The sequence below is a fragment of the Pristis pectinata genome, chromosome 7 (assembly GCF_009764475.1).
Source record: "Pristis pectinata isolate sPriPec2 chromosome 7, sPriPec2.1.pri, whole genome shotgun sequence".
Taxonomy (NCBI): domain Eukaryota; kingdom Metazoa; phylum Chordata; class Chondrichthyes; order Rhinopristiformes; family Pristidae; genus Pristis; species Pristis pectinata.
The window spans coordinates 66,079,690-66,093,128 of record NC_067411.1 but is presented as its reverse complement, the minus strand read 5'-3'; the positions used below and the strand labels follow the sequence as shown (position 1 = coordinate 66,093,128).

Here is a 13,439-nt window from a genome sequence, read left to right as displayed (position 1 = left end):
ACTGGGTCTAAGTCCTGGAACTCTTGTGCCCAGGAGCACCATGGGAGTACCTTCACCACATGGGCTGCAGCAGTTCAGGAAGGCACTTTACCATCACCTTCTCAAAGGTAATTAGGGATGGACAACAAATGCCCACAGTGCCCATGTCTCAAAACATAAATAAATGGAAAGGAAGTTCCAATTGCTGCTCTTGCACTAGTTCCTATACAAGGCCACAATCCTTACATCCCACATTTCCTGGGTTCAGCCCTTCCCTCCAACAGAGAGTTCAAGCAGATGCTGCAGGAGCACCAACTTCTACTGCGTGATGAGCCCAGACAGAATGGCATCATCTCCTGCTGTCTCAGTGTATCACAGTCCAATATGATGTGTCCACTATGTGGATGGTGAGGGTTAATGTGCCACATACTGCCAACTTTTTCTGTGTCATTATACTGAAGCCCTTCCCACTTTCAGCCTGTGCCGCTAATCCAAGTCAAAAAGGAGAGCCAAGTGAGGGACAAATCTTCTATTGTACCTCTGTGTGGTGACACACAGAACTGGGACCCTTAGTCACAGGCTAAAGCTTCAGAGTTTGCCCCCTAAATAAAGTGGGCTCATCCAATGGTGTGTGACCACCCCATGGACTCAGGAACCAACCACCAGCTATGGGCACATAAAGCCCATTTCCTAAAGGGTACCTGGAAGGTTAAATGAGTATAAGAAGGCTAAGGGCGGAAACCCTGGCAAAATCTGCAGTGGAGTCAAAAGATGGACTAATACCTAACTGGGTTATTTTTCTGGAACCTCTGTTGAATCCAATTGGGAAAGGGTCCATAAATCCTCCCCAGGCTTGTACCCTGGAGGGGACAGACCAGCTTTGTTGTGGAGTGTTAACAAAATATGAAAGATAGCTGTTACAATTGATAAGCCTAACTCAGTTGGCATGGAGAATGAATGCTACAATCAATCTAAACAGTGGGAAGAACCATTGTGTCCCACTGGTCAACTCCTCTCCACCAACTATTAAGCTCCTGACCCATCAGAATTAATTTGCTTCAGTATGTGCTTGGGGCTCCGAGTCTTCTTAATAAGTGCCAGTCATAATATGTGTAGTGTCCGATCCTAATTAGTGTTTTTTGTGAATGCTTAAAAAACAGTAAAACTTAAGGAAAGGTCACAGAGTCATGGAGCTATACAGCATAGAAACAGGTCCTTCAGCTCAACTCGTCCATGCCGATCAAGTTGCCTAACTGAGCTAGTCCCAATTGCCTGCACTTGGCCTATGGGAGATGTCTAGTTGTTCTTTATTGGTGACAGTCACAGAAGTAACATGGAATAAGAATGGTTGACCATCTAATGTTTGCTCATTCCTGCAGGATAGCTAAAGTACAGAAGAAGGCCGTCAATGGAGTACTCAGTCTGCTGTGTTCACATGATCTGGACTCCCGCTATTCAAAACCGAAGATTAAAACTAAAATAGCTGCCTTATACCTCCCTCTGATAGGGATCATAATGGATGCATTGCCACAGCTATACGACTTCACAGGTATAAGATTTCCTTATGATTAACATCTGTTAGTGCAGAGCTATGGTAACATTTTGATTTCTTCATGGATCACTGGAAATTCAAGGATCCTGTGCTCTTGGCAGAGGTATACGTGCATGGAAGTGGGGCTGCTTGCACCACCCCGTCACAGATCTACAATGCCTTTGAGCACGACCTCCCAATAGTGCTCAGAGTTGGTCGTTGTAATCTTGCATTTCAACAAATGTGTTACTGATGACCCTGTAGCAATTGAGACCGATGGGTTGGGTTCCCATTGATGAGAAAACTTCAAAATTGGTTCCTGCAAATTATCTCCCCTTGGTATTCCTTTCCCAAAGACTGGCTGATACTAACATCAGGTTTCATAGCTGCTCTGCAGTACCTCAGATAAACACTTGCCCTTCGCATGTTATCTTTGACAATGTGTGCTAGCAGGTTGCCTAATAACAAAGGCCGTCAAAACCAAATCCAAGGTTGTCTTCCATTGCCTTCCTGTATAATGTGAAAAAAGCCCAGCAGAATTGGCTTAGGCACCAGTATGAACCTTGTTAATACTGAGTTCACAATTGTTACTGAATCTATACCAATGTATAAGAAGGATAAACAGTAACTATTACAAAACAAATTCCATCCAAAATAGGCTTTTAATATAAATTATCAATTCTGCTGAATTCCACCCAAAAGAGGAACTGGGAGTTGGCTCCAGGATAAGACATGGTGGTAATAGTCTGAAGAAAGAAATGGGAGTAAAGATGTTTGTTGTTGGTTTGCATTTTCACATGAATGTTCTCTTCACAATATGAATTAATTTGGGGAACTGATTGTCATCAGTGGTACCAACAGGTTTAACTTCACCATCACAGCATTTCAGTAATAGATGTCTTTTTTTTCAGATGCTCGGACTAAGAAGGCTCGTCCAGGTAGTTCAGATGTTGAAACAGATGTTAACCCCATCAATCATTCAGTTGCCTTGTTGATAGCTGGAAATCCTGTAAACACAATGCTGAGGAGTACTGGGATAACATATGCACCACTGGTATGCTGAGAGTCCTTCAGAAGTGTTTTGTTTATCATTTAAATCCTAAATTTAGAGGAGGGAAAACATTTGATTAGCCAGGTGGCAACTTTATCACTATGATGCAGCTCACAAACAATACAATGGGACTTCTGTAATGCTGTGGTACATCTTGTTTCAAAATATGTCATATGGAGTGAAATAGTGCCAAGTGATCTTTTTTACATCAAAATCTGTTTTTCATGTACTTTAAAATATATATGTCATATGTTAATATCACATTACATTTTCACCTGGTCACATCTAAAAGATTTATCGAGGACTGTTAATAAGGTCATACAGCATAAGGAAGTGTGGAGCTATGCACATTGGTAGAAAGAATAAAGGTGTGGACTATTTTCCAAATGGGGAGAGAATTCAGAAATCGGAGGTGCAAAGTGACTTGAGAGTCCTAGTTCAGGATTCCTTTAAGGTAAACTTGCAGGTTGCGTTGGTAGTAAGAAAGGCATATGCAAAGTTAGCATTCATTTCAAGAAAACTAGAATATAAAAGCAAGGATGTACTGCTGAGTATTTATAAGGTGTTGGTCAGACTGCATTTGGAATATTGTGAGCAATTTTGGGCACTGTATCTAAGGAAAGATATGCTGGCCCTGGCAAGGGTTCAGAGGAGATTCACAAGAACGATCCCAAAAATGAAAGGCTTAATGCATGAGGAGAACTTGATGGCTCTGGGCCTGTACTCGATGGAGTTCAGAAGACTGAAAGGGACCTCCTTGAAACCTACCGAATACCGAAAGGCCTGGATAGAGTGGACGTGGAGGGGATGCTTCCATTAGTAGGAGAGTCTAGGATCTGAGGGCACAGCCTCAAGATAAAGGGATGTCTCTTCAGAGCTGAAATGAGGAGGAATTTCTTCAGCCAGAGAGTGGTGAATCTGTGGAAATCATTGCCACAGAGGGCTGTGGAGATCAAGTCATTGGATGAATTTAAGCCAGAGATTGATATGTTCTTGATTGGCAAGGGGGTTAAGGGTTATGGGGAGAAGGTGGGAGAATAGGGTTGAGAAAATAAAAGCCATGATTGAATGGCAAAGCAGACTCGATGGACTGAAAGGCCTCATTCTACTCCCATATCTTATGCTCTTATGGTCTTTGAAGTGTGATGATTTATCCACCAATTATGGTAACATGATTAAAGTGGATGAAGTTTAACCTTAGCCAGCATGATGAAAACACAATATGGTGGGAGCTGCACATTATACCCCACTTCCAAAATCCAGCATTCAGCAATTAACATTAATAGTACTTAGTAGAGGTACAATAGCAGCCTCTACAATGCTGCAAGAACAAATTACGAGCCATTCTTCTTTTGTTCTCCTGTAAGTGTCCAACCTGGTGAGATGCCTGCTTATTAAAAGTGGAAGCAAATGGGGAAAAGTATCGGTGATATTATAAACCAATATATTTGTTCATTTCATTGCACGGTTTTCATGCTATTCTCTTTTATGTTTCCTCGTTTGTGCTACAGCATCTCCTTCCAGGATAATGCACCATTTTTGGTCTGCAATTAATTTGTTTACAAATTCATACCAACATATCTCTTGGTGAAGCACTTGAATATCTGGCTAGGTGCCTTGCGCTCTACTTAGTTGGCTTTGTTCACGGATTCTGTGTTCATTTCAACTTGCAGTTCCTCAGATAGAGGCAATCCATATCCATGTGCAGGAAGACCTGGACAACGTTGAGGCAGGAGTTGATAACTGGCAAACAGCATACATGCCATGAGACATGATTGCAAAAAATTAGCCAATAAGGAAGAATCTGACCACCTCTCGATATTGAATGACATTATCATTGATGAATCCCTCAACGCTAGTATCCTGAAACTGCTGACAAAACTCAACCAGACTAGCCTCCTAAGGATAATTACTAGAGCTGTTTTGAGGCTGAGAAATCAATTCGTAATTCACCAAAGTCTGTCCATTACCCACAAATCATAACTCGGGTTTGATGGGTATATCTGGAACAACTCCTAAGAAGCTCAGTTCAATAAGGACAATGCAATCTGCCTGATTAGCACTCCATTCTCCACCCCATTAGATGCTCCCAACACCACTGTGATTGCAGTATATGTTATATGAAGGATGCACTGGTTGCCATGACTTATTTGACAGTTTCTCCTAAAGCAACCTGAAGGGATGAGACATGGAGGTAAATGGGAAGATCATAAATCTAAGTTGCTCTACAAATCAGTCACCATCGTGACTTGGAACTACTTCATCATTCTTTCGTCATTGAGTTAAAATCATGGAACTCCCCATCTAACAGCACTGTGGGAGTATCTTAACAAAGTTGATGATAGTCCTTCATGAAATGGCTCACTAGAATGTTCTCAGGGCCAAATGGGGATAGGAATAAAATGTTGGCCTTCCAAGCAAAATCCATATCCCAAAAATGATTTTTTTTATTAAATCACCCAAATCTCTTTGCTTGACAACTTCTCTTGAAGGATGGGAATTCAATGCAGAATATTCATCTTGTGATTTTCTTTTTAATCTAATTTATAGTTTTATTGTTGGGAACTAATGTGGCTTTTCAAAACTCTCAATCAGTTTGTTATCCTTCTACACCATTTTTAGAGCACTGATTAACTGCTTTAAAATAACAGCCGCAAGTATTTATTGCATTTTAACTAGTGTGATAAAAATAGTACATAGAGGAATTTTAACAAACTCATATCTCTTTGTGGAATGCACCAGCCATGAGCTTAATGGTCCCTGCCCTAATGCAAAGATGATGTAGTCTGAACTTAGTTTGTCTTAATTCCAAATACAATTCTGTTCAGCAGTAAATCACAGGACTGCTATGAAATTTGCTTTGTGACAAAGTGTTAGATTTGTACAGAAAATCATCCTTTTTCAGAAGTTCTATGATTCTACTCCTAACTTTGTAACAAATGCAGCAGAACATCACAAGTAAACAAACTGAAAAGTTCTATACTTAAATAATTGTGATAATGTCTGGATAGCTAGAATATAATGTAAAGTTTAAAGTTTTATAACAGCTCAGTCAGTCACTAGCAGTGAAAGATAAATACATCCTTCAGGTGTAAACCTTCATCTGCAACTAAATGCCTTGAGATAACCCAGCAAAAATGTTTTATCTATCTTAATTAACTTATTGTACATTTTCTGTTTTAATCTGGCACAGCAAACCCGGAAATTTGGCAGGGAGTTTCCAGCAGGAAATGTGCCAAAATCCAGAACCAACCTGCTGCCCATTCCACTCTCCAGTTCACCCCATGGACATGGTGTAAATGTGCAAAAGTGTCCATTTCCACCATTTCTTCTGGGTCTCTCTCAAACCCCAATGTTGTGGCAGGCAAACAGGAGGACTTGCAGAATTTCACCACCAGAATGTTTGCAGTGTTTTTTTGTCCTTGACCTTTGTTTGAGAATCATGAGTTCACTGGATTGAAATATCATAAGGCAAACTCAATACACTTGATTCAATTGTCATTAACCCAACCGTATACCTTAAATCCAGCTATTTTAAATCAACAGGATGCATATAGATGGACCATCAGAAACCAAGCATATATATCAGAAATATAAAAATATGAAAGAAGAAATTAGGATTTTACATGATTATTGAGTGTTTCATTTTATTTCTCTGCAGCCAAGCAAACAGGTTAACCCATTGGCTGCTGATGCAAGTCGGACATTGCTGATTTCCTTTTTATGGATCCTAAAGAATGCTGATCAAACTCTAATGACAAAATGGGCTTCAGATCTTCCTGTGTCTCAGCTCAACAAGATCTTAGACTTGCTGTACCTATGTGTTTCCTGCTTTGAGTACAGGGTAAGGATCTTAGCTTCATTTCTGTGTGATTCGTAGAGTGGACCTTCATATATTTAACTCTGCACCAAGATGTAGGTGAAAGCTCAGAATATTCCAGAGTACCAAGCTGTTCTCGCCAGTGAAGAAGAGGTATATGTTAAAACTTTCAACTGAGAATCTTCATTAATGTTGGATGTTGTGCATTTGTTGCATTTGTTGGTATTAATTCAGATTTCTAACATTTTATTTCCATTTAAACCTCTCTGGACAAAGTTACTATTCCATGCTAATTATTTTTATAAATTTGCCATATCCATGATGCTGCTACTATTTTCAGAAAACACATCTGCCATGACGGCATGCACAAACTGCCTGCAAACTATCAACCATCTTACATTATTTCAATGGTCTATACCTACATTTATTTGAGCTTAAATACTATGCACACACCTGCACTGAAGTGTGCCCTGACATCTACATGCCTTGAATTATATACTTGCTCATGGATATTTAGACCAGCCTCATGCAGACTCAAAATAGTGAGTACTCACCTTGACATTTGTCCATATTTATATATGCCTGTATCATGTCAATGATCACAATTATCAAGATTAATGTCAACATTCAAACACACCTTGGATGTTCATGTGTACTTCATTCACTCTTCATTCAGCAGTGCTCTTCTAAAATTTACTAATGGCTACTTTGTCAGTTTATGAATAGCAGAACAGGCATGATATCTGCTCCACTAAATGGCTTCAGATAAAACCAATGCACAAGCCCTCCAAAAAAACTGGACATATTGAACCACATCTAGAAGTGTTATATTTATAGGAACTGCTGACACATGTCACACTGAACTAACCTCCAACCTCCACCCTATACACCAGTCCCATTTTGCAGCTGTGTGGAACCCATGCTGACAACTCATCAATGCTGGACTATGATCCAATAGACTCATCTGATATATCGCAACTAACTTTAAAGGGGAAGTATGCAGGGAATCCATGGAATTTCAGACTCATGATATTTATCCTCTCAACAGCAGTCCACAAGCGTAAAATATTTATGTGAAACAACAGTAATATTTCCAGTGATTAACTTAATCCCTGGACTGTCAATTGTTGGTATTGTATAGGCTTGCTACAGAGAGATATTACAGCACTGAGAGAAAGCAGTACTCTGGTTCTCTTTGTTTCAGGGCAAAGCAACTTCAGATAAAGTTAGTACACAAGCTCTGCAAAAAAGCAAACATACAAAGGCACGACTAGAAGAAGTGCTCCTGGGAAACGCAGGAGCCCGTGGAGAAATGATGAAGCGGTGTCGTGGACCAGGTAAGACACCCACCTCCTTTTACTACCCATAAATAGAACCAACTGTTTTAATTTTGGATATTCACTAACACCATAAGAATAATGACAATGAAAATAAGTGGGGGAATGGGATTCATGAGATTGCTCTGAGCACCGGCATGGATTCAATGGGTAGAATAGCCTCATTCTATGGCAGAAGGAAATATGAAAAAAAATTGACACTTGAAAAAAAGCTCTGTCTGACCGTTGAATCCATTCTTCCTACTTGAATTTGTATCAATTAAGTCTTCTTCAATGCATAATTTCTAAATACAGTTGATATTGTGTTTTCGTGAACAGCTATTATTATTTACAAGTGATGTATTGCATGGGTGTACACACTGATGAGAAAATTACTTAAGTGCAACTGTTCCTATGGCTATATGTTTATCATCCAAGAGGCTTATATTATAGAATCCTCCAAGCAGAAGCAATGCTGTGAAAATTTAAAAAAACAGATGCTGCAAATCTGAAGTAAAAACAGTAAATGCTGGAAGCAGTCAGCAGGTTAACAATGGGGCCCAGATTGAAACGTTAACCATCTCTCCTCCACAGATGCTGCCTGACCTGCTGAATGTTTACAGCTTTTTCTGTCTTTATCTTCGAAGCAATGCTTTAATTGTTTTGAGCAATACAAATTTCCCAATTTTTAGTATGGCAATAGGACAACAAGCTTTGGTGTGCAACTTCGTAACCCTACAGTTTCTTGCAAGTCTAGGTGATTACCTAAATTTCTGCCTTCCAACTTTCCCCATGCTACAGAATTTCATTGATTGGAAATTCATGTTGTTGAATGTCAGGCACCCATGGGCCTGAAAAATTCTGGCTTCTACAACATTTACAGTATGCCTAGTATTACTGCTTTTAAATGTCCAGCATCTTCATCTGAGTGCCAGAGTTTTTTAAGGGAAGATTTACTTTATGGCACAGTTGCATCATTAGGATTCTGTTGGCAAAACTGTCATCATGTGCATGGAAGTGACATTACAAATTTCAAGATTCAGGTGACAACATAATCTACAAAAAATGTCATCTAAGACTGAAGGGTTAATTCTATAACCCCTAGCAAGGAGCGCAGGTCAAGATAGGTCTATAATATCGTATCCCATTTCTCTGACACGAAGTCTTTCCATATGTTGTTGAGCATTAGCACAAGACCACAGATTTTTCATCTCGTATTAGTGACTTTAAGCAAAAACCCAATTTGAGATTATTTTTATCGTGAATTATTCATCATGCAGCTTTCTATAAAGTTAGCAGAGAAATGTTTCCAAATCTTTGCTTATTTGTTAATTATATTTGTTTCAGGAAATGAAAGAAACTTTGGAATAAATGAAAACCTGCGATGGAGGAAAGATCAAACTCAATGGCGACAGGGCAATGAGAAGCAAGAAAAGTATGTGGACTAAATGAAGGCTTTTTCAATGTAGAAGCATATAATAACACAGGGCAAAAGGATTCCAATCGGTCTGTCCTGACTCGATCAGATCTATGGCCCTACTCTTTCTTCACAACCTTTTTCTTCAAATGTTTTTCCAATTGCCTATTAAATTTTACAATTGCATCTACTTTCAATATCCTACCAATAATCACTGGGTAGAAAATAAAGTTTCTTGTATCACCTCTAGTTCCTTTGGCAATTTCATGGCCTCCTTCTGCCACTGGAAACAGTTTGTCTTAACTTCTAACAAGCAATTAATGGCTTTGAACCTCTCTCCTCTTCATTTTCTCTCATCTGAAGAGAACAATTGCATCTTCACAAGTCTATCCATGTAAATAAAGTCTCTCATCCTCGTTCATTCTCAAAAAATCTACTCTGCACCTTTTTCAAAGCCTAGAGATCCTTTCTAGATTGCAGGGCCCAGAATGGAATACAAGAAACTCAGAGTTTGAACTTGAGTTTGAGTAATGAAAGGCACTTGCTACACATGTGATTATCCAGTCACACAGATTGTGCTGGAGTTTCTGTGGGGGACAGGAATTGCAGGCAATGGATATGAGCTAAACATTATGTTGGTTTTATATATAAAATAATGTGTGTGAGTTTTTAGTTTAGTGTCCCCTTGCTCTTATTTATGTCGATGAGATTTTTATTTACCGTAATACAATTTGTACCTATTTACCACTGTTGTTATCGTCAGCCTTCACCATAAACTGTACACGCTCACATCTGAACCCATCACCTTCTTCCCCCAGCTAGCTCTCATGCTTAAGGCAATTCTTCCCAACTGTTCAGTCCTGAGCTGAGTTTCAGAATCTCTCCCTGGCTCACTGGATCCCTCCACCAATTACTTGCCACTTAAACCCAATTGATGCTTTCAGTAGCTCAAGGTTACACGATTCCAACAATCACTTTGTTAGTTACCCTCACAAACTTCAGTTGCTCCAAAATTCCTCTGCTTGTATTCTGTCTTCCCACAAACACAGTTCAAATTTTGGTGTAGTCCTTACAGATCTAGTTGGCTGCTTGTACTTCAGAAAATTAAAATTCTAATGTTAGTCTTTAATTTTCTTCATGCCCTCACTTGATATTATTCTTTATTATTAAATGATTTCCTGACCTTTCTCAAACATTCCATCCCTTGTACTTTCTGATTCTGTGCAAATCCCACCACCTTTGCCTCACCATTAGTGTCAAAGCTTTAAGCTGCCTGGACATTACATTGTGCAGTTCTTTCCCCAAAGCCTTCTGTCTCCCCTCCTGCAAAATAAATTAAAACGTGGTTAGTCTTCTGTTGATGCCATCCATCTTGCATGCTTAATGTAAACTAGTTTGGAATATTTTTAATATATCAAAACCAGTATGTCAATAGAACTTGTTTGCAGTAACAATTAATGATGATATTGATTCAACATCCCATCTTTCTGTCACAAAGCCTCATTCTTATTCTTATTTTAACAACAAACTATAAAGTTAATATAAATTTTAAAATGCAAACTGAAGTCACTGCTGGTTCATTTGTTTTTTTTTCCAGAACCAAGGCAGACCTGGATCAGGAAGCTCTGATTTCAGGGAATCTGGTTACAGAGGCTAGTCTGATTATTTTAGATACCTTGGAAATAATTATACAGGTAACATTAGTATAAGGACATTACCTACCTCCATTATACTTGCTTCCACAGAATGAATCACACTATTTTCTTTCAGCCTGGAAGTTATTTTTAAGTTGTGTCTGAATTCTCAAGTAAAAGTCTGGCTATATCCATCACCAGGATTTAGGCTGTGCTATTATTTAGCATTGAAGCTTATAAATTCTGTGTACCAAAATAACATGTTGCATATGAAATTGGCAACTCCAAAACAAAGAATGTTTATGCAACAATACTGCTCAGAAAAGGTCTAAGGTTATTTTCATTTATCACCAGCTTCACATATTCTTTTCACGTGCTGGTGCCTTTTCATTGTTAGATATTTTATTAGGGTGAGAGAATTGGTAAGAGAGCTTCTATGGGTCACTTTGTTCCTAATGTGGCTGAAGAATAGCATTGATGGTAAATTGACAAATTGCTTCCAAACTACCTTTTCGTTTGAGTTGCATCAGTGTGGATCAGTAATAACATCTCCTTGCTGACAATCAACACAGACGCACCTCAAGGACGCATGCTTAGCCCACTGCTCTATTCGCTCTACCCTCATGACTGTGTGGCTAAGCACAGCTCAAACACCATCTATAAATTCGCAGATGACACCACTGTTCTTGGTAAAATCTCAGATGGCGACGAGGCAACATACAGGAGTGAGGTGGTTCAGCTGGTTGAGTGGTGTTGCAACAACAACCTGGCACTCAATGTCAGCAAGACCAAGGAACTGATTGTGGATTTCAGGAAGTGGAAGTCAGAAGAACACACACCGGTCCTCATTGAGGGTACAGGGGTGGAAAGTGTGAGCAGCTTCAACTTCCTGGACGTCAACATCTTGGAAGATCTACCCTGGGCCCAACACATTAATGCAATCACAAAAAAGGCATGCCAGTGGCTCTACTTCATTCGGAGTTTGAGGAGATTTGGTATGTCACCAAAGACTCTTGCAAATTTCTGTAGCTATACGGTGAAGAGCATTCTGACTGGTTGCATCACAGCCTGGTATGGAGGCTCCGACACACAGGATCAAAAGAGGCTGTAGAGAGTTGTAGACTCAGCCTTCTTCATCACAAGCACAACCCTCCCCACCATCGAGGACATCTTCAGGAGGCAGTACCTCAAGAAGGCAGCACCCATCACTAAGGACCCTCACCATCTGGGACATGCCCCCTTCTCGTTATTACCATTGGGGAGGAGATACAGGAGCCTGAAGACCCACACTCAATGATTTAGGAACAGCTTCTTCCCCTCCGCCATCAGATTTCTGAATGGTCCATGAACCCACGAACACTACTTCATTAATCCTTTCTTTTTGCACTATTTACTTATTTTGCAAAGTATTGTAATTTTATGTCTTTGCACTGTACTGCTGTCACAAAACGACAAATCTGATGTCATACAAGTCAGTGATAATAAACCTGATTCTGATGAAGAAGTGGACATAAAGATCAGTAATCTCTCTAAGCTGACTCTAAGAATATTTAAAAAGCACAATGAAAGGTCATCATCCTAAAACATTAGTTATCTTTTCTCTCTGACTGCTGCCATTGATGTATTTCCTGCAATTTCTGTTTTATTTCTCAAAATATTTGTTATCTACATGGCTTACATTTTCTTTACACCTGGTGAATGCTGGCTACGAATTCTTAATGGAAACTAAAGGTGTAAAATTCGGCACAATTCATCTATATTTCTTATGTTTATAATACACCAGATGAATGATTTTAACATTTTTTCTGAAGGGAATAGAAGTGTAATATAGTTCTGTTTCTGTGGTTTAGTTCTTGGTGGGATTATTAAAGAACCATCTTAGGAAATTGATGTTGCATCAGTTACTGTTCTTGACATTGAAAGTGCTCATTTTAAAACATAGTTGAACAAATTAAGGATTGTTTGATTATTCGTATTATGATATGTTGTGAATGTTGTTCAATAGATTGGTAATCTAAAATGCCATCAAAAATCTTGTTTCTTCCTATTCTATAGGCAATTTCAATGTCTGATTGCAAGGACAATGTCTTAGGAAGTGTTCTCAGGGTTCTTCTTCACAGCCTGGGCTGTAATCAGAGTTCTTACTACCTAACACATTGCTTCAGCACACTGAGAGCTCTCATAAGCAAGGTAAACCAAAAACTTTATCAATCTTCTCAAAGCACAGCACATGAATGCTTTGTATAGAATAATCTTGAGTGTTATAATGGGGTGATGCACTGATCTCTGGTTTCAGAGTTCAGATCCTTTTAATTTATTTTTTCCTTGCTACATCTCTAACTAAATCTGAAATTTAAAGATTTTTCTCAGATAATCATCGACAACTTCCCTTTGGGCAAAATGCAGAGGAAAGCTGGCTTAACCCAACATGAATTGGCAGTAACCTTCAGGAATTTCGGATATACAGAAGTACATATAAGACTGACTTTGAAGCATTTTTACGTTAAAATCCTTTGTGATTTTTTAATTATATTTACACTTAGAGAGGAACTTGCAGGTGGTGGTGTTCCTAAGCATCTTCTGCCCTTGTTAGAGGTCATGGGATTGGGGGATGCTGTCCGAGTAGCCTGGCCGAGTAATTGCAGTGCATTTTTTAGATGGCACGCACTGCAGACACCATGCATATAAGCT

The 13,439-nt window shown here is 39.2% G+C and overlaps 1 protein-coding gene across 1 annotated transcript in view; it reads left to right on the top strand.

The window, feature by feature from the left end:
* The window catches only part of LOC127572902 (dedicator of cytokinesis protein 8-like), a 134,596-nt gene that overhangs the window by 94,024 nt on the left and 27,133 nt on the right, over positions 1-13,439 (top strand). Inside the window, 7 exon segments of the mRNA XM_052020629.1 lie at positions 1,359-1,528; positions 2,422-2,564; positions 6,223-6,405; positions 7,586-7,718; positions 9,045-9,132; positions 10,712-10,808; positions 12,804-12,938. Coding sequence (XP_051876589.1) covers positions 1,359-1,528; positions 2,422-2,564; positions 6,223-6,405; positions 7,586-7,718; positions 9,045-9,132; positions 10,712-10,808; positions 12,804-12,938 — 949 coding nt within the window.